This window comes from Chrysemys picta, chromosome 5 (assembly GCF_011386835.1).
Source record: "Chrysemys picta bellii isolate R12L10 chromosome 5, ASM1138683v2, whole genome shotgun sequence".
Taxonomy (NCBI): Eukaryota; Metazoa; Chordata; order Testudines; family Emydidae; genus Chrysemys; species Chrysemys picta.
The window spans coordinates 13,755,463-13,782,842 of record NC_088795.1 but is presented as its reverse complement, the minus strand read 5'-3'; the positions used below and the strand labels follow the sequence as shown (position 1 = coordinate 13,782,842).

Here is a 27,380-nt window from a genome sequence, read left to right as displayed (position 1 = left end):
GGCCCAGTCCTTTTTGGGGCTCCTCATCCATACTCTGAATATGATTTGTAAAACCGCTTAGCCATTGGCACTATATAACAACATTTAGTTCTTATATAGGTTTCAGAGTAGCAGCCGTGTTAGTCTGTATCCGCAAAAAGAACAGGAGTACTTGTGGCACCTTAGAGACTAACAAATTTATTAGAGCATAAGCTTTCGTGGGCTACTGCCCACTTCTTCGGATGCATATAGAGTGGAACATATATTGAGGAGATATATATACACACACATACAGAGAGCATGAACAGGTGGGAGTTATCTTACCAACTCTGAGAGGCCAATTAAGTAAGAGAAAAAAAATTTTTTTTGACGTGATAATCAAGCTAGCCCAGTACAGACAGTTTGATAAGAAGTGTGAGAATACTTACAAGGGGAGATAGATTCAATGTTTGTAATGGCTCAGCCATTCCCAGTCCTTATTCAATCCTGAGTTGATTGTATCTAGTTTGCATATCAATTCCAGCTCAGCAGTCTCTCATTGGAGTCTGTTTTTGAAGTTTTTCTGTTGTAAGATAGCCACCCGCAGGTCTGTCATTGAATGGACAGATAGGTTAAAGTGTTCTCCCACTGGTTTTTGAGTATTATGATTCCTGATGTCAAATTTGTGTCCATTAATTCTTTTGCATAGAGACTGTCCGGTTTGGCCAATGTACATGGCAGAGGGGCATTGCTGGCACATGATGGCATATATCACATTGGTAGATGTGCAGGTGAACGAGCCCATGATGGTATGACTGATGTGATTAGGTCCTATGATGATGTCACTTGAATAAATATGTGGACAGAGTTGGCATCGGGCTTTGTTACAAGGATAGGTTCCTGGGTCAGTGGTTTTGTTCAGTGATGTGTGGTTGCTGGTGAGTATTTGCTTTAGGTTGGGGGGTTGTCTGTAAGCGAGGACATGTCTGTCTCCCAAGATCTGTGAGAGTAAAGGATCATCTTTCAGGATAGGTTGTAGATCTCTGATGATGCGCTGGAGAGGTTTTAGTTGGGGGCTGAAGGTGACAGCTAGTGGTGTTCTGTTATTTTCTTTGTTGGGCCTGTCTTGTAGGAGGTGACTTCTGGGTACTCGTCTGGCTCTGTCAATCTGTTTTTTCACTTCAGCAGGTGGGTATTGTAGTTTTAAGAATGCTTGATAGAGATCTTGTAGGTGCTTGTCTCTATCTGAGGATTGGAGCAAATGCGGTTATATCTTAGAGCTTGGCTGTAGACAATGGATCGTGTGGTGTGTCCTGGATGGAAGCTGGAGGCATGTAGGTAAGTGTAGCGGTCAGTAGGTTTCCGTTATAGGGTGGTATTTATGTGACCATCGCTTATTAGCACAGTAGTGTCCAGGAAATGGACCGCTTGTGTGGCTTGATCTAGGCTGAGGTTGATATATATATCACTTATATATAGAAGTTCTTATATAGCACTTCTCATTTTTAGGTCTCAAAGCACTTTACAGAGGAGGTCACAATGATTATCCTCATAGTACCGATGGGGAAACTGAGGCACAAGGTGGGACAGTGACTTGCCAAAAATAAAAAATAGAGATGGTCCCAACCCAAAAGCTTGGATCAGGATACCTCAATCTTTTAGCAACATGAGGTTATGTGTATTGTTCCTTTAAATATGTAGCAAGGTGCCAGCGGCAGGTTCTAGGCAGAAGCTCTGAAGTGAAGCATAGGGTTGAAGGAAAGAAGGGTCACAATAACTTTAGGGATAATACCATTTCCCTTATTCCAGGAAAATGTAACCCTTTCTGTGACTCTTAACCACCATCACATGACAAGCTGCTTGAAATCTGGATCCAGACCTGATTTTTGCAGCTGGATCCCAGCTCTATTAAATTCCATTAATATTAATGAGAGTTACATGTATGCACCGAACAGACAATAAACCCCACCACCTTTCAGCCATAGTCCACGTTACCTTTTAAATTAATTTCAAGATGTTTCCATACGTATTCACCTCCCCTCAGACTTCTCCACCATTTTCTCCTGAAACTTTCATTGGAATGTAAATAACATTGCACATACATAACTGTACATAAATTGGAATCATCACATTGTTTCTCTCTGGTAAGAATGTAATGATATGGTTATGTGCAATATATTATTCAGCCAGTAGATGCCTCTGTATGCCATTCAGAATTCCAGATAGTGCTCTTGGGAAACTGCATAATAAATTGTGTCAAATATATATATATATATACATACTAAATAATGTTAGGGACATGAATATTAGGTGTAGTACTATAAGACAATAGAAAGGAATTTGTGTGCGTCTCTGATGATGCAGCATTCCTGAATGTAGCTGGAAAAACTTCAGAGTTTTTACAACCCTGAAACCTGGTTTGTGTGTCTTGCTTTGTAAAACCGTGGTCTGTGTAAATAGCAAAGTGAAACAGAGCGTCATGAGGGAATTGTTAAGTTTAAGGTGCTCCCAAGACAAGCAAAAACCCAAGGCCACAAAAACAGACCAGTAAGATTAAAACAACTGGAACGAGCCAGTGGGATTAACAGCAGAGAGCAGATGATATAAATAAGACAAGTAAAAATAAGTTTTAGCAAGGTAAGCAAAAATGTATTTGTTTGGGTTAATTATTGTGATTTGTGCATAAAAATGTTTAGTCAGGGGTTTAGAATGGATAAGTTCACAGATGAGGTAACTTGGTAACTGAGTCTGCGCAAAGCTATGGAATAGGGTATAAGAGATATTGACTGACAACAAGAGAGTGGAGAAAAAAAAAAGGGGGAAGAACGTAGCAGAGACCAGAGACTTGGAAAAATTTCCCTCTCCCCAGAAGAGGTCATTTATAGCTGGTAATAGCATGGTATTAAAATGTACAAAAAAAATGCTACAAGAAACTATTTAAGCCTAAATTGGAATGGATCTCCTTTGTCATCATACAGGATGGGGCCTGGTAGACAAGGGAGAAAAAGCTGAGAGCAAAGCTGTATGGAAGCCGGTTTCTTTGTCTAGCGTTAGACGCTGTTTTCTTTAATAAATGCATCGTGTTTAAGATACTATGATTCTATAGAGCATGACTTACCCCAGTTTCATAGCAGATGGGGTCAGCCCCTTTGACACAACACGTTTCTGCCAAGGAGACCACGTCTTTCACAACGTGACTGATCTGTTCAAAGGTGGCATTGGAGAATTTCTTGCTGTTCATGATGATTGCTCTGAGAGCAAAAAGAAGGCAAAGATCTCAGGGCAAGTTTGGGGAAGTGTTTATTTTTCACTGAAACCCTGTTGACATAAATCTGTCCGATTGCAGTTACAAGTTTTACACGAAGAATAGCAGCTCTGGGTCTGAAATAAGAATAAGGGTTTTCTTTTAAAGCAACATTTTTTCTTTAAAATGTCATCAGAATCTGTGCTATAGCTGTAGAGCCTTATTTTCAGCATGCCTGTATCCAGGCTTCCAGTTTGCTCCACAGCTTTGCAGCCAGAAGTAATTGTGGACACAGATTTCCTTCTATAATTCTCTATGGATACATCTGATGTCACATACGTGCCTAAGTACTGATAGTCGCTGTAGATCAGGCAGTTAAATGTCTAAGGGTACATCTCAACTGCAGCTGGGAGCATTTCCCAGCTCAGATAGTCACATGCTAGTTTTGCGCCACCTAGCTTGCTAAAAATAGCAGTGTAGCTGGGGTCAGAGAGACAGATGCTGCCATTGAAGTAGAAGGCTGGGATTTTCAAATCCTAAGGGTGCTAGGCACCCACATTCCATTAAAATGAGATAGGATTCAGGTAATTCACTTCTTTTGAAAATTCAAGGCAGACAAACAACTGACAGTCTAAGGCCCTGATCCTGCAAAGATGCAGGTGTTTAACTTTGTTCGTGTGAGTGGTCCCACTGAAATCAATAGGACTCCCCCTTTAGAAAGTTTAATTATAGTTAAACCGTCTAACATTATTTTTTCTTTTTATAATCATTTTCTTTAACTTGGTTTGTGTGCGGTGTGTTAGCAGGCTGGATTCAAAGTCAATGCTTCAGTGTTCTGGGGGGTACATACAGAGATCGGAAGTTGTCTTTTCCCAGGCTGTTGAATTCTTGACAGACTTTGTCCCGTACGTAGTCTCGACCTGCAAAATCAGTCACAGGAGGATTTATGATCAATTACTTGTTTTGATAAAACAGACACACAAGAAAACAAAGCATATCTCACTCTGTCCTCTTGAAGACAAAGATGGGCTTGAGTGAGACCAAAACAAAAAACACACCAGAAAAACCCTACCCAAACAACATAGTCTACTGCACAAATCTCTCTTTTTGGGAAAGGACGAGAGAACAAACAACATAACCAAATGTTAGTCACGTTCCTTACTGAGGTTCTGGAAGGTGCTCAGATCCATGGTGATGAGTATAGTGTAAAAACCTATTATAATAGAATCTGTATGTTCTTGAGGGTCTGGTCCAAAGGCCACTGAAGTCCATAGGAGTCTTTGTTACTTCAGGTTAGTCTGTATCCGCAAAAAGAACAGGAATACTTGTACCACCTCAGACTAAATTTGTTAGTCTCTAAGGTGCCATAAGTACTCCTGTTCTTTTTGTTACTTCAATGGGCTTTAGATCAGGCCCTTCTTTCCAAAATGAGAAGATACAAGAGAGAGAGAGAATGAATTAATGTTGGTTTATTTTTTAAATGGAAAGGGGATGACATGTCTATTCCCACATTCCAGCCATCTCGTCTGGAAAAAGAAAAAACACATTTTCCCACTATTATAATTAGAAAATAACTGTCTAGGTGCATGTGTTGTTAGGGTATCTTTGTAGAAAAGCAGTGGGGTGAAATTCATCCCTGTGCCAAGGGCCAGCATCAATTTCTAAGTATCAATGAGTTCCCTCTTAAGCCCTCAAAATAGGATTCTAGTGGCACAGAAAGCTTGTGCAGGCCCGCTGTATGGGGATGAGTTTCATCCCAATAGCATTTAATACAAAATAACATATGATGGTTCAAAACAGCCTGTAGAGTTCAATACAGAATTATATCCCTGCTGCAGATTTCCACAGAATGGTGTAAAACAAACCAACTCCTCAAACCACCTCCTGAAAAGCCCCACAACTCTACAAAGAACATATTTCTCTGTTAAATTTGACACTGTAGGCTCAGAGAAATTTTCACAGAATTCCAATTAATTGTAATGAAACCCTATTGGTTCCACCCCTAGTTAATTCAGTGCATGGTTCTAGAAAGTGTATTTGTCCATACAAAAAAGGTACACACTGAACTTTGAAAATCAGGATAATTTGGACAGCCCCATAATAGCTCAGGTACAAATAATATACAATTATAAAGTACTACTCAGAAGGTGGTTTCCATCTCCAGCAAGCATCTGACTTCCTGCTATTTCTTACAAACTATAGTTTTGTTGCCAGTTTCAAATGAGCTTTTGAATCGTCTTCTGCTTAACACAGAAATCAGGTGGCATCACTACCATCTGCCTGCCCTAAACACAATAGCAATGGATCCTGTAAAATTGTCTTCCCGGTATGCTGGCCGACGCCCTTTTTAATAAGCAGATTTTCCCGTATGAATGTTTGTAATGGAAAAGCAGGCCCATTTGAACAGCAGGAGTGAGTTCTGTGACCATACTGTACTTCCCCAGGAAGAGAAAGGCAGACAAAAAAAAATGTATGAAAAGCAGGACCTGCTGCCTCAGAGAGCAGGAGCCCTGAGAAGTGACACAAGCAAACTTAGGAAAGTCGGCTCTACTGCGCAAAAGCGTGAAGATGAAGGCGAGGTGACCCAGTGTAGAACTGCACTAAAACAAAAGAACATGGATTATGAACCCCGGCAAATGCTTTTTTGTAGCGCTCCTGGGTTAGGAATAGGATTGCTGCTGCTTTTTATTCTGCAGTAGCTGCCATAGCAAATCAGTATTGCTTTCTTCCTGGCTCTCACTTACACAATGTCTCCCCATTGATTGAGGGTGGGGGCGGGAAGTGTGTGGCTTAGACTCCCTTGTTGTTCCTTGGCACTAGATATGACAGTGTAAAGACGTGGAGAATTCCTTCCCTGCCCCCATAGGTAGGAGACATGAACCATAATGAGCTCTATTAATGGATAGAGCTCCATTAAGGACTGTCTGGAGGTTCCCATAAGACTGCACAACTGAGAAAAGCTTACCTAATGCATCATTGATGTACTGGGACACACTCTTAGTAAACAAAAACAACGGAGGAGTCCTTGTGGCACCTTAGAGACTAACAAATTTATTTGGGCATAAACTTTCGTGGGCTAAAACCCACTTCATCAGATTCATGGAGTGGAAAATACAGGGGCAGGTATAAATACACAGCACATGAAAAGATGGGAGTTGCCTTACCAAGTGGGGTGTCGGTGCTAACGAGCTAAATCAATTAAGGTGGAAGTGGGCTATTCTCAACAGTTGACAAGAAGGGGGGGAATATCCAGGGAAGAAAAATCACTTTTGTAGAGCTAATGAGGCCAATGTAATCAAGATGGCTCATTTCAAACAGTTGACAAGAAGGTGTGAGTATCAGCAGGGGGAAATTAGTTTTTTGTAAAAAGAACAGGAGGACTTGTGGCACCTTAGAGACTAACAAATTTATTAGAGCATAAGCTTTCGTGGACTACAGCCCACTTCTTCGGATGCATATAGAATGGAACATATATTGAGGAGATATATATACACACATACAGAGAGCATAAACAGGTGGGAGTTGTCTTTTTTTGTAGTGAGCCATCCACTCCCAGTCTTTCTTCAGGCCTAATTTGATGGTGTCCAGTTTGCAAATTAATTCCAGTTCTGCAGTTTCTCGTTGGAGTCTGTTTTTGAAGTTTTTTGTTGTTGAAGAATTGCCACTTTTAAGTTTGTCATTGAGTGTCCAGGGAGATTGAAGTGTTTTCCTACTGGTTTTTGAATGTTATAATTCTTGATGTCAGATGTGTGTCCATTTATTCTTTTACATAGAGACTGTCCGGTTTGGCCAATGTACATGGAAATAAGTGGGTTTTAGCCCAAGAAAGCTTATGCCCAAATACATTTGTTAGCCACAAGGACTCCTCGTTGTTTTTGCTGATACAGACTAACACGGCTACCACTCTGAAATCTGTCTCTCTTAGTAAACACTTCACCTCAGGCTGAATGCACATGGAATGACTAAATTCTTCTCTGTAAGGCACTTAACAGGTACTACAGGGCATTTTCAGAATTTAAATGATGCTTGAAAAAAATCAGAGGGAAAATGACAGCATTTTTAAATATAGAACCTCATCTTGTTGGTCTGATGAAATTCCAGTTTGCTCAGTGCCTGATCTGTCTTCATTTGAATAATTCAAGCTACTAGCAGGGCTGGAATGATCCAGTCATCTCATCTGCCTCTTTGCTGCGTTACACTCACATTTATCTGCTTTAGACGGCAGCGGAGAAGGATGTGTGAAGCTCTTCATGCTAGAGGCCATTCTTCATGCACAGATGTCATGAGGCAATTCTCTGCTTAGGGAACATTTTGTTAAAAAAATAAAAAAGCAGGCAGACAGAAATGGCCAATTTCCAGCTGAGGTAAATATAGAATAAGGGCATCTTTGTCATGAAAAGCCATGCTTACTTGTGGCAAACACAAAGTTTGTCTTTGTGAGTGTTTGTGAAAATTTTAACTTGGCCACAAAATGAAAAGTGGGGAGCTTAGCATAATGCTAATTGGAGCCTGTTTTACTGAGAGCTAAATTTTTGACTTTGCCACAAGCCTGAGGGATGGGGTGTAAAAGCAGCCCAGGGAAGAAAAAAAGGCACAGTTCCTTTCCACCTTCCCCACTTACTTCTGGCAGAGACTCATTTGTTGCTGGCACACATCAGTAGCAAATTATAACCTCCCCTGCACCGATCCAACAGTGCTGGCTTATGCATTGGCTCCGCCCATTTCCCTCCCATCCCCACCTACCCGCTTGGTGTTTCCCATGGGGCTACTCATGGAGTTATGTACTACCCAATGCAAGTAATGGTGGCAGAGTTGGGCCCTTGGCGTCCTAGGGAAGGGCAAGGATCCTAGTGTGGGTGGGGAAACCATTCTGGAAATGAATGTATTGTCATTTTGGAGAAAGACTTCTTTTAAAATCAGTGGGAGACCCACTCAGGAGTATAATTTAGACCTCAGTTTCCAATATGATAGATTTAATTTTTTTTTAAAATAAACTTTTCTTCATCTCTGGCTGAATTTTAAAACACATGCTCAAAATTTCCTATAAATAAATGATTTCCCCCCTCTCTTTCTTTTCATTTAGCCATCAATATACAATTCCCAGTGCAGGACACAGGTTATTAGCAATCTGAGTGAGGGACAGTCCCATTAACCTGACCACCACACAAAAAGGCTTTGTCAGCGTGAGGTTAAAACTGTAGGCACCCTATCAGTGATCTGAGTGTATAGAACGTTCCATGAATATTAGCGTCAGAAAACCATTTCAAGGTATGGTGAGTCACCAAGTGACCAAATCACTGAGCCCCAAGGCTTATAGGAGTGGGGGAAAGGAAAAGAGGATCACATATCCTCTGTGTGGGCCCAGGGAGGAGGATGGAATGGGAGAGAGGGGAGAGGTCAAGAGCTCAGGGATTCTTCAGTACAAGGGAATCCCTGTTCTCTTTGGAGCCGGGGAAGTAGTAGGACGTGGCCAGACTGAGAAAGGTGGAAGGTGTTTTTCTTTTTTTTGACCATTACAAATCAAAACAGAACATATATTAGAGCGTTAGAATATTTCTTTAGGGAAGGAGAGCAAAAGGGAATAGAGAAGACAGCACTGCTGCATTTTCAGTTTGTTACAGAACTCGCTGGCTATATTTGATCAGGTTTCTGGAAGACCCATTCATGTTTTTCCATATGGTATGTAGTTGTAGCTCTGAAGTCTGTGTTTACACATCTAAATAAAATTATAGCCCTAGTTTCAAAGAGCTGGGAACCAGCAGCTCCCATTCACCCCTAGAGAAAATTGCATACAAAATGTGTGCACATTACAATTTAATGGGTGACATTCTTTTATCCTAGTCCGGCTAATCCTGAAAAATGTGGGGTCATGTCTGATAATTACTAACAGATACGTTCTTTTATCACAAAAACCTTATAAAACTTGCTTTACAACTTAGTCAGAGAGAAATTAGTATATATTGGAGACTCCCACTGTAGTCAATGTACAAGAGACAGTTTTTTTCAGTGTGTCTTTCAGTGCAAATATAAGTCAATGAAGGATCTGCAGATGTATCTGCACATCAGGCAGACATGCTCACTTGTTTTTGCCACAGCCTGCTTTCTTGGCTCGCACTTTTCTTTGGCTTTTTCTGTTCTGCTGTTCTCAATGGCTTTAACTGCAGACCAGTAGGTCTGCCACCATCTTGGTCTATCAGCAGCAGCTTTCCATGTGCTGGGGTCAACTTGGCCAGCTTTTAAATGAGCTTTGAGAGTGTCCTTATATCATATTCATTGGCCTTCCAGCATACATGCTCCCATTTTCAATTGTCCATAAAATATGACTTTGGGAGGCATGTATTACCCATATGTACAAGCCCAGTAAAGTTGCACCTGTATAATTAGGGATTCAGTGCTAGTCCTACAGCTCTTGTCCAGGACTTTGATGTTTGGTACCCTGTCTAATCACTTGATGTTACAGATGAGATGTAGCCAGCACACGTGAAAACACAAAATATATATACACAAAATACACAATTATAAAATTGCCCTATGGAAGTGCCTAAAACTGTATCAATGAGACCTGCTACCAGTCAGTTTCTGCAGCTTTATGGTATTAATCACATATTGCGGTTGATGCTTTTCTACTCTTAGTCTTCCTCTTCTATCCTGTCATTTGATAGTGTCAATTAAAGTCTTTCATTGTTTCACATTTAGGTCCAAACTTCTGTTTTTCTTACATTAAGGTAGGTAACCTGTTTATTGGTGGTCCTATCAAAACTCTGTGATATTAAGCTCTTCTCCTTTTCCCTCTTCTCTATTTTTATTTTGAGTTTAATAGTGACTATTGTTGAAGGGGGTTCTCCTTTCATTAGTACTAAAAAAGTTCTTAAATTATCAGGTTGGGTGATAGGTGATGACCGTTTTCTTTCTGGCTTTTATAAGAAACAGGGTTTTCAGGACAATCTAATAAAAATAGTAAAGGGTTATCTGAGAGAAAAGGTGGGCAAGCTAATATTTTTTATTGGACTAACTTCTGGTGGTGAGAGAGACAAGCTTTTGAGCTCCACAGAGCTCTTCTTCAGGGGTTCTCTGACAGCTGACACCCCATTCGTAGTTTTGTTGAAATCAATGCCGTTACACCAGTGTAAAGCCAGTGTGAAAGAAGAAGCAGGCCCAATTAGAGTTTTAGTTAAAGAAATTAGGTAGACATTCTCTCTTACTTCATCAACTCTATCTATCCATCTGTCTTCGTGTTTTGTTTAGTGGCCATCACTGAAGACTAGGATTTTCAAAAGGAATTAGGGCTCCAGCTCCCATTGAAAAAAGAAAATTAAAAGGTGCTTCTGAATATCTCCCTCTAATTGTCTAGAGACACAATTGTCAAAAGTGCCTAACTAACTTACAGCCTAGGTCCCATTGTCTTTTAATGAGACTGAGGCTGCTAAGTTCCTAAGTCACCTCTGAAAATAGGACTCCGTCTTCTAAGTCATTTAGGCACTTAGAAGAAATTTACCCTTGTTTTATTGATGTTAGTCTTTTTCTGTATTGGCTTTCATTTTTTTCAGCTGCAACGCTGGCTGCACAAAGGTGTAGATTGCACCGGATACATGGAAATCAATTGCTGTTGTAATAAGAACCAATAGAGGGTGCTATGAACCATATATGTTTGAAAGGGAGCTCTCGATTTTATGTTCAATCTGGAAAACGCACAGGATTGAATGGATTTATTAAAAGACATATCAAGCATCAGGACAGACAGAATGAAAATGAATTGCCATAAGTCTTTGCAATAGGTGAACGTTAATGCTAAATTGCAATGGAATTGCTATAAAATGATGTAGTGTGCCCATATTACCAAACCTAAGCAGAGAGCACTATGATTCATGTAATTACAGCAAGTGCCAAAGGAATGATTAATAAGCCACTAATCCCTGTAAAGTGCTCCTGATTTTGCTACAAACTGTCTGGGGTGGGATTTGGTACCAGCAGGTTAAATATCAGTATAATTTTAGAAACTCTGCTGTAACATTTACATTGTTTTCACAGTGACTTTCACACCCGGAAAGGTGTTTGTAGTGAAGACAGGATGAATCCAGTTACTGCAAAAAGCTGAAAGGATAAAATTTTCAAAAGCACCAAAGTGACTTAGGAGCCCAAGTTCCATTTTCAAAAGTCACTTAGGTAGTTAGGGCCAGATTTGCTAAGGTTTTTAGGTACCTACAGATGTGAATAGGTGCCTAGTAGGATTTCAAAAGCACCTAGGGCCATAGGCGCCGAGTCCATGGCTGCTTTGGGGCTGGAGAACCCACGGGAAAAAAAAATAGTGGGTGCTCAGCACCCACCAGCAGCCCCATTGATCAGCTCCTCCTCCTTCCCCGCAGCCCTCCCGCCTGCTGCGGATCAGCTGTTTAGCAGCATTCAGGAGGGGGAGGAGCGAGGGTGGGGCACGCTCGGGGGAGGGGGCGGAATGGGGGCTGGAAGAGGTGGGGTGGGGAGGGGAGGAACCTTGGGGGAAGGGGTGGAGTGGGGCAGGGCCTGGGGCGGAGCAAGGGTCAAGCACACCTGGGGAAAGTGGAATGTCAGTGCATATGCCTAAGGCCCAGGTAGAGGCCTAAATATCTTTGACTAACTCCCTTTGAATTTAATTAGGCACCTAAATACCTTTGAGGTTCTGGGTCCAACCTAGTCACTTTAGAAAACCCCACTAGGCATCTATTTGCATCTCTAGGAACCAGAATATCTTTAATGTCTGGCCCTACCTTCCATTTTTAAAAATGACTTGGGCATTTGGGAGCCTAAGTCGGATTGACTTTCAATGAGACTTGGACTTTTAAGTCACTTTTGAAAATAGGATTTAGGCACTTTTGAAAAAAATTCCCATGTTCTCTTTTACCCTTAAGCTGCCATTTCTGGAAATACTTGCTCCAGGAGATTCTTTAGAAAATCTGAATCACACAAGAATACGGGGCACCAGTGGGCAGTGAAAAGTGTACAGCCCAGATCACCACCTGGTGGAAATCACCACAGTTCCATTGGAACTTCAGTAGAACTAATCTGATTTACACTATCTGGGGACCTGGCCCACAACATCTAGAAACCAGCTAGTCCTATGGAAGTCTGGGTCTGGTTGAAGATATAAAAGTCCAAGATCTACACAGACCCCAAATGGAAACACACTAAAATTAGTAATGCTGGACATTTACTATGTTGTAAGAACCATTCATGTAGTGAAATTAATGCTCTCTCAAACCTCCCTGTCACGATTCTTTATTTCTGATGCAAACAGTTTCAACAATAAAAATTAGGATACCAAATGTGCATAGAGTGCAAGGATCTCTGGGATTAAAATGGGTGATATCCCTTTAAATGAAGTACAGTTGAGTGGTAGGCTAAAATTCATACATTTGAAGGCCAGAAGGGAACATGACCATGATCAAGTCTCTGCTAACCCACTGTTGTCAAATGATGCCCTCAGTTGCACAGATGTAACTCATTTAGAACTTAAACAATTCTGATGGTGATGACTAGAATTTAGCTCACTCTCTCAACTGTGTTGACTTTGCAGAACAAAGCACCAGAATAAAAAGCAGCGAAAGCTTATTTTCATCATTAATATGATCAGATTCTGAATGCACATAAGTAGCATAGCTGCTTAGTAAGAAGGTGGCATTTTTAGAGCAAAAGTGCATTTTAATGCATCAGCTGCATAGACTTTGCAGGACGCAAATTAGATAGATGGATGGGGAAACCCCCAGGTTTCCTGAAATGCTTCAAAGTGCTATCGTTTGCTTTGTGTTCGACATTTTTGATTGTATTAAAGTCTGATGCTATCTGATTATGCTCATGTGTCCCCAACAGACAAGTGATGATTCTGCTGGTGTGGCGAGGTGTCAAGCTATAAGATATTAATCAGTCTGTATCCTGTTAATCTATTCGAGTCAAAGAAGTTTGACCCCTCTCCCCTGTTGGAACAAGTAGCCTCTGAGGGTGACAGCTCTCTGTTAGAACACTTTCCCCTCACAACGAGGGTGACCATGTGTCCTGTTTTGGTCGGGACAGTCCCTTCTTTAAGACCTGTCCTGACTTTTTCCCCAAAAGGAGGCATTTGTCCCATTTTCTGACTTGATCAGTTGGCAGGACAAATGCCCACTCTTGTCAAAAAATTGTGGTGCAGTGTGGAGGGGGTGAGCAGAGATGCCAGACCCCCACAGCGGGGAGCCAGGGCTGTGGGGGCAGCGGTGTTCCAGCATGCATAGGGGACCCCGCATTGCGCAGCGGAGCAAACTGGTTCCAGCAGGGTTCCAGCAACTGGGCAACAGCCTGGCGCGCGGCAGGTGGCGGCAGGATTACAGCGACAGGCAACAGCATGGAGGTGCCCTCGGGCAAGCAGCTGGTGGTGTCCCATTTTCTCTTTGGGAAATATGGTCACCCTACTCACAACCAAAGTAAACAAAATACATGTTTTGGACCTGGAATAGCTGCTCACTGATACACTTTGATATTGTCGCTTAAATCAGCTAAACAGAGACAAAATAAATATGGGATTCAGCTGCTCAGTGTTTATAAAATAATCTGGTATGTGCTTATAAATAAGGTGTTAATGATAGTCCACCAGCTGTGAAAAGGACAGAGACCATTATATTACAAGTGGAGGCTTGGACTCAAACAAAACATACAGCCATGTTAGGTTATTTTGATTTATAAAATGGCTGCTCAGCTCAATCAAATAACCCCTGCTCACTAAGAACCTCATTCAAAGCCCATTGAAATCAGGGGAAAATCTTTTTATTGACTTGTGATCAGGTCTTTAGATTAGACATCTTCATAGTCTTCCAGGGCCAACACCACAGCCTCTTCTCCTGCCCTCAAAATTCAGCTCCATACAGCTCCTTCTTGCAGATAGAGAGCTACCTCTGAGAACCACACTGGGCCTTCTCCTCTCTTCTGTGACATACTGGAAGGGAAATGAGCACGTTTACCTGCCAAATGTGGTCGGGAAGCATGGGTGGAAGAGACTGGCAACTAGATGACTTCCTCCAGCCCTGAGCCAGTGCCAGCCTCTTGGAGGGAGATATGCTTGTCTGGGGGTATGCATGATTTCAGGGGTATGGCCAACTGGTTAGGGCAGAACAGGGGAGCAGCTCCTATAGGCAGCATGATCTCCTCAGAAATCCATATAGTTGCTGGCAGAAAACACTATGGAAATTAATGCTTCCCAGAGCAGCATTGATGGTACGTACTCCATTCAGGGACGGTCCGCAATTTAGACTCTCCCCTAGAGCTCACCTTGACTAGCTAACGTGTCCACACTATAACTTGTCCTGTCTACACTAGGGTTTTTAAACGTGTTAGCGGTCACATGTTAGCTATCATGTTTTAAATACACACCTTTTTGCTAGTGTAGATGGTGCTTTGAGTGGCATGATGCCAGTGATCAGGGTTCAGTTGTAGTAGGACTACAGAGCAGACTGTGTTTTAGGGAGAAATAGTTTTCATCCCATAGGATCTCAGAGTGTGTTACTTATTTAAACAGACATGCTAACATATCACTTCAGCTCTCATTGAAAGGTAGCTGGCTCCCTTCAACCTGAAACACATCAGCTGTTTGAGAGGGCACAGAAACACCACCAAGAAGATGATGAGGACAGAAGTGACAAATCTCTTTTCCAGCTTAACGGCTGTGAGGACCTCCAGATAGTGGAATGGGAATGATCTGACACCGGGACACATAGTTATAGCCTTAGTTCTTGTGAAAAATGCCATAGTCTCTTTAATGCCCAAAAGGGGTGAAGCGCTCAGCTTAATTTATGGCTTCTTTTTGGCAATTTAAAAAATCGGAATGGGTTAATAAGGGTATGATACTGATGTGGGGAAAAGCGTTTATGTACAGGAGAACTGCCTGCTATTAATACTGCCTTCCAACTCTTGCATTACTGAGACAGCATGGAACACCCTTCCTTCAAACCCCATTATTGCTGCTTGGATTACCTGGAGGGATCACCGCAGAGCATTGTATGGCATTTGCTCAACAGGGACTAGGCCCTACTTTCACCACCATCCTCCCGAACCACAGGAATTGGGCTCAAGTTTCTTATGGCATGAGAGGGCACAAGTCACAGGGTGGGCCTGGAGATGACCTTTTTGTTTCTTTGTCAATAAGATGTGAAATGCTTTCAAGTGAATGCGTTGGTTGTGAGCCTGGTTTCTTACGTGGCTGATGCAAGCTGTCTAACTGTGGCTGTTTGAAAGAGGGAGATATGGAAAAATGGAGAGTGAGATAGTTGAGTCTTTTTGGTCCGTTCAGATCTTGGATTTTCTGTTGGGACTGCCACTCAAAGCTGCAATTAATGCGAGCGGTAGTGGTAATTTTGTCATACAGGCACTTGTCCACTGTGATTGGGCTGAGACCAACAACTCATTTTATGCAGGTCCCCAAACAAGGATGGGACAATAACTTTTAGTCAGATGCTCAACTTCAGTGAAGTGATGTTGATGTACACTAGCTGAAGATCTGACTAAGAGTTCATAGCTTCTGAAAATTTGCTCATTTTAACTTCCCAATTAACCAAAGTAATTACAATATTAATTGCTGGGTAATCTGCAGCATTCAGATCTCATGATAAAACTTTAGATTTTTGAAAGGGAAAAAAATCCATCATGGACCAGAGCCTCAGATAATGTAAGTCAATTGCAGTTCTATTTAAATCAGTAGAGTTACACCACTTTACAATCCGCTGAGGATCAGGCCTCGTGGGATTACAACGGCCAAGGCTGTACAAAGTTGTAATTATAGGACTGATTGTCCTGTCAAAGAGAGGGGAAAAAAATCTCTAGTTTCCTGCATTTTTCATTCCAATAGAGGTTTTGTAACACTTCAGATTCTGGGGCATTGTTTAATTAAATCAGCCCTCAAGTTGTATATTGGCATCAAAGGCAAGGTTTTCAATCATAGAACCAAAACAACTCTGGTTCAGCAATGTGAAATAACCATATATTCCTTTTTAAACTTGCAGTGTTAAAAATTTAAGCAAGAAGTCTCTGTGAATCAATACAAGCAAATGGCAGTAAGTAGAATCTATTAATGTCCAGTTTTCTTTTGTTGTTTTGTACGGAGACTAACCCCGGGGAGATATTCCTAACATGATCAAGTATTAGTTTTAATATCACCACTTGGCAGCTTTCAAGGGCAAGGTTACTGGAATTCATTTTCACTTTCGTAAACTGGTGTGCAATAATGATAAAATACATAAATATATGTTTATTTATTTATAATTTATATTCTTTTTGGCAGAGCTTCATTTGTGAGTCTGAAACTACAGACCAAGTAACCAAAGTGAGAATTTGTGGTTTTGCCCTGCTCTTTCTACTCAAAGTCTTTCATTTTGTAAAGCAAATAAAAGTGTTTGCAAAAGGTACCAGACTGAAAGCCCTAGAGAGAGTCGTGTTCTCCACATGAATCCATTCCTGGCAGAGTCAAAGCCTTGAACTAAAGTTCTTTTTCTCCCCTAGCCTGGCCAACAAAAGCCACGCAATCAATCTCTCCCTTCACATTGTTGAGTAATGTGCCCCACTTCTGACAAAGATGATACATCAATCTTCGTGCCCAATCAGGACTTTGCTTCCCAGTTTGAGACTCCCTGCAAAGGTGGCAATTGTGATATGTCATTTTGATGACACTCTGAAGCCCACTCCCCCCCAACCCCAGTCTTCAAACCCCAAGCTCCAGCCCAAGCCACAACATCAAAGCACTGTTTACAAAGCTGTTTTGAGAGTGCTAGTGCAAGCCCTGCAACCCTGAGTTGGTTGACCCGGGCTGGGAGGCTCACTGCCGTGGGCTGTGCAGACAAACCCTAAGAACTGGAGAGAGAGCAGCAATTCCTTTTGGACAGGCCGCAGAACAGCTATCAGGTCATAAAGAGCCAGATCCTCAACTGGTGTAATTGTTGTAGTTTACAACTGACACCAGTGAGGAGCTGGCCCAGTAAGTTTAGTTCACTACCCACCTTGGCCACAGATGCAAAAAGGTGCAAAGTTCCATTGCCTATGCAGAGCCATACCAAGACGTTTTCTATTTCATGCGTTCTGAGTTTGTGTTGCAGTGAGAAACTCTTGTCATATTGAGAGTGCAATTAAAAATTCAGTTCATTAACACTTTTAAAATAAGTGATTATGATTCTATTAGTTATGCCAATCAATTGTGCGACTGCACTAATCACTACAGTATGTGAAGAGGTTCCTGTTAGTGCCTTTGAAAAATCAAACACCTTAACAGCAGGGGCATCATTTGCTACAGGGTAAAAGGGGCAGTTGCCCCCCCCCCCCAACTTGGTTTGCCCCCTGCTTCAAAGTCTATAAAAGACATAATGGCGCATACTTTTGCCTCCACCCAGTCTTTGCAAGATATCATATAATAAGCACCCCGTGTTCCATATGCTAACACAACTTTGCCACCCCTAGAACTTTTCTGAAATGGCTCCCATGCTGAACGATACCATTGTCTTTATCTAAACAGTTCTTCTGCTTGAGGACTTGATCCAGCTTCCATTGAAACTGACAGAAATCTTTCCTTTGATTTCAATGGAAGTTGGATGGAGCCTTTCAAATGGAAAGTTTCACAGAAGAAATGCAGAGTGGAAGCCATCTTACCTCTATGTTCAGCATGACTCAGCGATACCGCAGCAAGCAGCAAGACTATTACTACCTTCATTTTGTAATTACACTGGGTTTAAAGGGATGGTTTAATCACTTTGTCTTCTGCAGATTGTTTCCCCAAAGGTAGCACTCTAGCGGTCGTTCTGCCATTTATATCAATTACATGACTGCAAATTACCCGATAAATGATTAATCTAGGTCGAGGAGCAGAGGGCATGCATCCTTGGTCTAGTGGAGATAAAATGGAATGACTAGTAAAGACAAATAGACATTTACCGATGCCAGTGTATCCAAAAATCACTGTGGTTTTATTATTAACTCTGCAAAACTGGGATTCTAGCTATACAATTCCAATCAAACTTTATCCTACCAATGTTTTAATGCAAAAACAATGTAATAGGAATTTTAAAAGTGTGTGTGTGTGTGTGTGTGTGTGTGTGTGTGTGTGTGTGTGAGAGAGAGCACGAGCGAGCGAGGTGGAAAACCTACATTCTACGTGTCATCTTATTGCACAGCAGTTTTAAGCTTCAAAGTGCTTTATGGACATTAACCGATTCTGACAGCGCCTTGTGAGGAAGAAAATAAGATAGTTGCCCATTGCCCTCGAAACTGGGATTTGGTCAGCACTTCCTGATATCTAACAGTCCCGCGCAGACCATTACACAACAATGTCTTTATTCACCATTTTTATCAGCTGGAGAATTAAAGGTGACTTGCAAATATACTAAATAAGGAATAATACATCAGTTTTACCAAAATAGCAAGCAATGGGAGTCAAACTAAGTGGTTTTGCCAAATTCCCTGAAGATCAGCAATATTTGGATTTACATGCACATCCTGGCTAGTGCTGTGATAACTGGAGTATTTTTGGAGTGTGCTACAAGAAGCAGAGCCCCTGTTGAGGTTGCTGCTTTGTGCTCAGCTAATGGAGAACTAGGGATGTGTTCATCGGTACATTCCTCAATCTGCCCATGAAGACCCAACAGTGTTCAACCTGTTGAGCTGGGGATCCTAGTCACCATCTCTTTCAAGAAGAGAAGAAAGAATGCCAGGAGGGCTGGCTCTCTCTCTGGTCTCCGTGGGGAGGAGAGTAAAAGAACATGGCTGCTGTCATTTCCATGGCCTATGGGATAGGGAAGGGGAAAGATACAAGGCTGCTCCCTTGGCCTCCAGGATGGGGAAAATGAAAGTGCCCCTCCCTCTCAATGTTGTCCATGGGGAAAGGCGGCAGACTTCTGTAGGCTCCTCCTCTCACCCCTGGGGAGTAGTGAGAGAGAAGTGAAGGGGGACGGGGAGGTTCAATGGCATCCAACGCTGGATAGCAGCTGCTGCAGGTAACAGAAGTATGGCTGCCCAGTGCCCAAGGTTGCATTCATCCCTCCTGTAACCCCATTCATCCCACCAGTAACCCCATTCCAACTGAATTGCTCCCAGGATAACTTAGGTCCCCACTGTGGTTGTGTCTCATATGTCGAATGTGGCTAAATGCCAAACCTTGAGCCCCCTTGCACATTCCTAATAAGAGGTGCACATTTAGCATATACTTTTCTTAACATTTGTTCTTTAAGGGCCTTCCAGGCTATGGGTCACTGGCTCCTGCTTGATGCCTCACCCAGGGCTTGAACTGAATTAAAAAAGCCTATATTTTTTTTCTCAGCCTTTCCCTGTTCATAGAATCCCCCCTCCCCCCAATAAAAAACACAAGACTAACTGCTTAAATTACTAGTGACTGTTTCAGATGTGGTGGCCTTCACCACATAAATGGGAAGCAACAGAGACAATGCCACCCATACCACATAGCTACCGAGATTTTATTAAACTAGCCCTGCCACAGGAGATTTTAAAATCGCTCCTCATGTTAGTTTCAATTTCTCGAACAGAAGTTTATTTTGCAGGATTAGCAGGTACAAAACCATGACAATCAATGACACTTGCATAATGCCTTTCACTCAAGTGCTTTACAAAGCCATTTAAGCGCACAAAGCAACAATACAAACAGCTTAGGACTGGACATCAGGAGTGTATTCAGTTTAAGTTATAGGAGGAATTTAAGCCCTCCCACCAAAACTCTTTAGAGTCTATGGAACAACTTCCAACCATCTGTACATGTCTGGTATTTATATGGTCCTCCTTAACATAGCATCTCATAATCTTCAGTATATTGATCCCCATGAGGTAGGAGAGTCCTATTATCCCTATGCAGCACTGTGGCACAGAGAAATTAACTGATTTGCCCAAAGTCAGACAAGGAAGGAACTGAACTCAGGTTTCACAAGTCCTAGGCCAGCACCTTAACCATACATTTCTTCCCCTAAATCATCTGGGATTTGAACCTGACACTTCTTAGGCTACAAGAGCAGCCACCTTTCCACTAGACCATCACAAATGGGTTCAGAGTGTGCCCTTAAACTATACGTTTTTCAAGAGTCAGATTGTACCTGGCGCTGGTGCATATGGAGGGCACAAAGGCCTAGATTCTTAAAGGTATTTAGGCACCTAGCTCCCATTGATTTAATGGAAGACAGGGGCCTCAATACCTTTGAGGATCTGAGCCAAAAATCTCTTTTCCTTCTTGTCTCTAATGCAAAACTCAGTTGCTCTCTGTCTGTCCTTGTGCACAGGAATGGAATGGCATATCCAGCAGCACACATCTCCTTAACATACTGGGACACATGTTTAGTCCTAAAGCAGAGGAAACACTGCTACCTGCTGCACCATGAGCATTACTCACTGTAGCACCTGGATTTTTCCCTGGGGGAAAGAAGCCAGACTTCAGTAGGCTCCTCCTCTCCCTCAGGGGGAGTAGCGAGAGAAAAGTGAAGGTGGGGGTGGAGGGAGGTGCAATGGCTGGATAGCAGCTGCCGCAGGTTACAGACGTTTGGCTGCTCAATGCCCAAGGTTGCATTCATCCCTCCTGTAACCCCAGCTTGGCTACTTATAAGAGATCTGATAAGACTGGAGCCGCATGCCCTAGCAGCAAATCCTTACACATTAATTTCCTTTGCACCGTGAACAGAGATTTTTAGAGCTCTTCAGGGAACTGCCATTACAGCACGTTATTTCTGGGCAGACCTCAGAAGGTCTCTGGTCTAGAAATTGGGTTGGAAACAGGGTCAGACTAAAAGGGTGGGTTCTAATTCCAATAATGATAAACAGAACGCCATACATGCAGATACACACGTGGCCAAATTCTGCCACTGAAGGGGACCGTATTCTGCAAGTAATCCCATTGAAATAAGTGAGATTGCTCACAACATTGCTCACAATGTAAAGTGCTACTCAATAGGAGTAATCACGGCAGCCTCTGACCCTTCCAGAATAGTTGTATCACAAAATGTTAGACAAGCTCTGATGATCATTGGAACCAGCAGTTGCTATGTACTTGTTTACCATGCATTTTTGGTAGATAATGGGTTATTATTTTGGTGTAAAATATGGAAGTTATGTCTCCTTGCAGCAGACCCCTACCTATTTAACTGTAATTCAGCAGAGAAAAAAGTTAGCATTGAAGGTGTGTTAAAGAAAATTAAAATGATGGTTCACAAAATTACGGAGAGCCGAGGGGAATGCTTAGCAACGCATTAGGCTGTGAAATGGGACTTGAGTTATATTCAAGATTATGGCCCCAAACACTCCTATTCCATGTGCCAAAGGCACTAATTCCTAAACTTTTGGGCTGCTGCAGGATATACAGGGAGCGCCACACTGAAGGTCCCTTTGAGTACATCTGGTCTGGTCTGGGTCAGCTGACTCGGCTCGCGGAGCTCGGGCTGTAAAATTGCTGTGTGGACATTTGGGTGCAGGTTGGCTCCAGCCCAAGCTAGAACGTCTACACAGCAATTTTACAGCTCTGTAGCCCCATGAGGCTGAGACAGCTGAGCCGGGCTAGCCGCAGATCTTTTATTCCAGTGTAGACACACTAATTGTCTCCATGTTGCTGCCCAGCCAGCCCTGAACCGCAACTAGCCAACAGGGGGACTCCACAGCATAGGTGCAGAGAGAATCTGTCAGACCTTAAGGCCCACTCCCTCTCTGCCTCCTCCCCAGCCCTTCCCTAATTGCAGAGTTCTTCAGGGTTGGGGAAAAGAGGGAAGCATGTCAGGGAAAGGGCAGTTCCTTCTTCGACACCCCCACAGCAGCGATCCAGACTTCTCCCTGTAAACATATGCAGAGGGGCGCAAGGAAGCCTCATTTTGACATGACCACTGTCGGAGCAGAGTTCGGCTTAGTGATGGATTCCATTTGCTGCATGCCCAGTGTTGACTGCTAAAGCATTACGGAAGACAATGCCAAGAAGATTTCATCTCTATGCTCAGCCACGTGCAATCACATTGCTATTGCTAGCGAGGTAACACTGCATTACATTCACACCAGTTATCAGACATGGTTTACATGCTTTCCCCCTTCCCAGATAGGACTGTTGCAAATAATCAGTTTTTGAAGGACTAAAGAGGATCTGAGGAGTTTAACAATGGCAGCTAAGGGGAAAAAAATACATGTCCGCTGAGAGCCAACAGCAGCCAATTCTGTTTAGTTAAAAACACCCAGCCACCCACCAACAACCTCCCTCCCATTCCCATAACACAAAAAGCTCTCCAAGGAAAAACAAACAAACAGGTCACACACCAAACCAAACGAAACCTCACTTTTACATAGTGATGTAGAGATATCTCAGGAGGAAACCCTAATGAGTCTCTCTCACACCTCTCCTTAACTTTAATAATAATATAAAAGGGCGAGGAGAATTGTAAGAGGGATATTAAAGGAAGATGATGGTTTTGATTTCAACCAGCATAAAAGTAGACACACATCTAATATTTAACAGGAGCAAGAAGAGTGTGGTGCTTCCAATATCTAGCAATAAAGAGAGGCAGAAGCGGAACTATGGCTCCCACCCCCTTGATTTTAGGACAGTAAAAGCTGTAAAAGACGTTCAGATTTGAATCACGTGCTTCAAACTCATAAAGGGCCTATTTTTCCTGAATAAAGCCTTGGCAGTTAGCAGCTAGATCCTCAACTGGTGTTGACCTCAATGGAGCTATGTTGATGTACACCAGTGGAGGACCTTGCCCGCCAGATTCTTTGTTTCTGTGTGACAAGTATATTTGCCAGGTTTCTAACAGAACAAGTGACAACAAGATGCTGTTGGTTACTTCTTGTGGCCGGTGGAACCAAGGGGTTTATAACCTCAGCCCTCGAGTAGAGCTATGGTTTCCTGGAAGTTGTTTTTGTTGCAATAAAATACATAAACCAAGTCCCGCGTCCCTCAGAAGCTCTCTGCCCCATATTTACTTCCTGTGGTTCCAGAAGATTTGTACCATCAAGTGGGGACGTAGTGCAGCTATCACATGCACAGTCTCAAAGTTAAAACGAAAATAAAACAACATAAAAAGGTACTTAAAGTAGCCGTAAGGGAATAAAGCCTTCGGTATCTGGTCATCCTTCCAGCGAGCACTGAGAATACTTTAAAAGCTGCCACTGCTGCTCTTTACTGGGCTCAGAAGACCATTAATTATTTAAGCTTTAGCCAGTAGTTATGTGCAACCAAAAGCATCTAATATATTATCATTACAAGCTGTTAATGGAGCACCATGAACTCACTCACTGCCATAAGAATGTTACTGAGCATTTTGAGCAAAATCAAAAGCAACAAGGAGCAATTCAACGCCAATTTAAAACGTGATCAGACTGATATCTCCAGGGCCCAATTTTGAAGCCAGGTTCTACCGGTGTCCAAAAAATATTTTGACTTTGATAACTAGAGTTGGACTCCCAAATTCATGTTCAGGCTCCTGGTTCAAGTGCAGCTAGAGTCCATGTTGAAGTTTCTATTTCGGTGCCTAAATATAGCTGTAGAAGCCCCCCCATCTTTGAAAATTTTGTCCTGCATTTTTATACTGTGCTCGTGGCTAGAATAGCAGAACACCTCCAGGGTAGCAGTGCCTGATCCGTATACATGATCCGTCAGTCCTCGGAGGAGTCTCTGAAATCAACAGGATTCCAAGCAGCAGTACGAATTCTCAGGTGCAGATTTGGTATCAAAGAGCCCGGTCCTGCACACAAAGCGCCTACATGCTAAGGTGATCGATAACTTGTCAATACCACGGCATGTTGCCAACTCTCCTGATTTGATCAGGCGTTTCACAGTAGCTGGTGCTTTTCTTAAAGCCCCAGCTCCTGGATGCCTATAAGTAGATAAGAATCTCAGCTTTCACCCAAAAGGCTCTAATGCAGAAGAAATAATGCTACCTACCGCGTACAGGAGGTAAAAAAACCAAAAACAAGCCCCCCCCCATTGTTTAGTGTTTTTAAAATCTTATGATTTTTAAGCCAATCTTATGGTTTTTTGGCACTCCACACTGGGAGTTGCTATGACTGCCAAAGGTAGGTGGGCAGATCCAGCTAGATGGAAAAGTTTCAGGTTTCATTACAAACCTGAAATTCTGCCTCGGGCTGCTGCCGTTTGTGAACATTTCGGATGAACCTGGCTTAAATGTTAGGCCCCCCCCATGGCTGCAAGGAAGAGATTATCCAGTGATGTGCAATCTTTGCAGCCCTCACATCATATTGATGCGTAGTAACTGACACTCACCACAAATGTTATCCTTAATTTGCATCTGGATCCAGAGCTTCCCCCAACCTCCAAGTTTTGTTCCAAGGTCTCTTTCTCATAGATGTTGAGAGGCTGAAGGGCCGTAGTCTGTGATTTCCTTCAGCTGCTGGGTGCTATCCCCTATAATGCCCAGGATGAATCTAACACCCCTCTGGCATGGCATGGAGTCACCATCCTCATCCTGGCTCCCAATCTTCACCCACTTCCAAACAGCTCACAGTCCTATCACATGCTCTTCCGCTCAACCTAACGAAGGGTTTCATTTAGCGGTGCTACCTTCACAAGGACTCATCCCTCATTCAAAGCATGGCATATTAAACACGTACAGCATGATTTTCAAAGATGGGTGCATTGGAACGTGGAAAACGGAGTACTTGTGCATCAACATGCCATGAGTGTATGCAAATACATGATTAAGTGCAATTTGCTTGCACCCATCTTTGAAAAGCAGACCCCTGTGGTTAGGGTCCAGTAGTAGCAGTCATGTCACTATCAGCACTTCAGCCTATTCTAGTGTCTCTCGTTGCTCTTTTCTGATGACAAGGCACTCAAAGACCTAAATAAATATTTTATTTATGATCACTTTAAATGATCATAAATCACAACCAGGAAATTAACATGCAGTGCAGCATGGAGAGTATATGTCATTTCTTATCCATAAGTAATCTGCTAAATATATTTCTAATTAGTTCTTGCAGTGTAATTTGATTAACTACATTGGTGGCTCTTTATAATAGTGTAAGTAATTTCTTTTGCAGAAAATGAAGTTAATAAACCATTTCTAACCCCTTGTAACCGTTGCTTTCTTTTTGACAAGACTGTTCTTTTCAGAAACGAACCCTTTTCGGATTTATTGCGTTAACCAGACCTGCCTCTTTTTAAGCACCTGTGCCCTGCAGGCCAAGGTCAACACATTTTTGCTCTTATGTATTCCTGCTAATTAAATAATTATGTATTACAAATTTGGATGGCCGTAATCTAATGTCTGGCACATTATAAGGCATTCTTTAAGTAGATTCAGTGTGCTAGAGACAATACGGATCCTGTTTTTAAAAAACATAATTGACCTATTTTCACAGACCCTTTAATTTGCTGGTGTTTTTCTTTAAATTGTCAAATTTCCACATTTACTAAACAGTGTCACCCTCTTTTGCCATTGCTTATGTTCCGCGGAGCCCAGAATTTTACAGATAGTAAGGTCCAAGTTAGAAAACCCTTATAGAAGTTGGGGAGCACTTCCACACACTAGTAGCCTTATTGACTTACTTGCCGGAGTAAATCTTCACCAAGGTAGATGTTGCATAACTGGCCTGACTCTTCTCTTTCTTACATCAGTTTCACCACAAGGGAGTTCCAGTAGAACCTCAGAGTTATGAACTCACACCTCATTTAGAACCAGAAGTATGCAATAAGACAGCAGCAGAGACAAAAAAAACAAAACAAAACAAACCCAAATATAGTACAGTACTGTGTTAAAAGTAAACTACTAAAAAATAAAGGGACAGTTTTAAAAAAAAGATTTAACAAGTTAAGGAGACTGTTTCTGTGCTGGTTTCATTTAAATTAAGATGGTTAAAAGCAGCATTTTTTCCTTCTGCATAGTAAAGTTTCAAAGCTGTATTAAGTCAATGTTCAGTTGTAAACTTTTGACAGAACCACCATAACATTTTGTTTCGAGTTATGAACAACCTCCATTCCCAAGATGTTTGTAACTTTGAGGTTCTACTGTAGGCACAGTTGTAAATGAGAGTCTGAGGGTACATCTACACTACAGCGGGGAGTCGATTTAAGATATGCAAATTCAGCTACGTGAATAGCGTAGCTGAATTCGACGTATTACAGCCGACTTACCCCGTTGTGAGGACGGCGGCAAAATCGACTTCTGCCGCTTTTTGTCGGCGGCGCTTACTACCACCTCCGCTGGTGGAGTTAGAGCGCCGATTCGGGGATCGATTGTCGCGTCCCGATGGGACGCGATAAATCGATTCCCGAGAGGTCGATTTCTACCCGCCGATTCAGGCGGGTAGTATAGACCAGGCCTGAGAGGAGAACTGTGGCCAGAGCTGTGTCTCTGATTTACATTAAATGGCTGTGACTGCAGAGTCAATAGGGCTATTGACAGGGGTAAGCGTTGAGCGATGGGGGTAAGGATTAATCAAGTGAGGTCTATAGACTTCTGCATGTGCTTAAGACCCTGCCTGCCTATGAGAATGGGAAGGCACATTCTACAAAGGAGCAGAAATGTATTGTTTAAGTAGACATGATTCTTTTCTCCTCTCTTAAACTACTGATGATTTTTAACATGGACCAGATTCTCCCTTATGTAGAGGCACATTGGGAGCAGATGAGGGCACAAGGGAAACACCCTGCCTTCTGGGGGCCTGGCTAAATTGCAGAGGAGCAGGGAGAAAGTGAAGTCAAGGTTTGGCCCATGAAGGCCAGTTCCTTGCCGGGGGAGTAATTGTAACTTTTTTCCCCTTCCTGAGCCATTTCTGAACCAGTCCAGTTATTTGCAAATCAAGTTGGATGCAGGAAACACTGGGTGACATTTTATGGCCTGTGTTCTGCAAGAGTCAGATGAGAGGATTATGATGGTCCCTTCTGGACTTACTTTCCATCATAGTATCTGAGATCAGTCACAGGTTGGGATAGGTGTGACCTGCTGCAAAGCCTGCATTGGGCCCCAGTGTGGGAGGGACCACATGAGGGGAGGGTTACACATGGTTTGCTCCTCACTCCTTCTACTCCAGTCTGTATCAGGAATGTGTGAATGAACACTGCCTCCCGGAGATGGTCCTGACAGACTAGCCTAGACCTATTTAGCAAGCCAGGACTTTTCAGAGCTAGCGTGTGTGTCCAACCATGTATTTTAGTTATTGTTACAGCAGGCAGCACCAGGTGGTGCTGGTATGATCTCCCACATTCTTTTTC

The 27,380-nt window shown here is 42.5% G+C and overlaps 1 protein-coding gene across 1 annotated transcript in view; it reads right to left on the bottom strand.

Moving 5' to 3' along the window:
• The window catches only part of GC (GC vitamin D binding protein), a 43,312-nt gene extending 25,322 nt beyond the window's left edge, over positions 1–17,990 (bottom strand). Inside the window, exons 1-3 of the mRNA XM_024108425.3 lie at positions 17,831–17,990; positions 4,053–4,122; positions 3,077–3,209 (exon numbers count right to left, since the gene is read on the bottom strand). Of these exons, the coding sequence (XP_023964193.1) occupies positions 3,077–3,209; positions 4,053–4,122; positions 17,831–17,891 (264 nt within the window). The 5' untranslated portion in view covers positions 17,892–17,990. The remainder of the gene's footprint in view (positions 1–3,076; positions 3,210–4,052; positions 4,123–17,830) is intronic.
• Between the last annotated feature and the right edge of the window lie 9,390 nt (positions 17,991–27,380).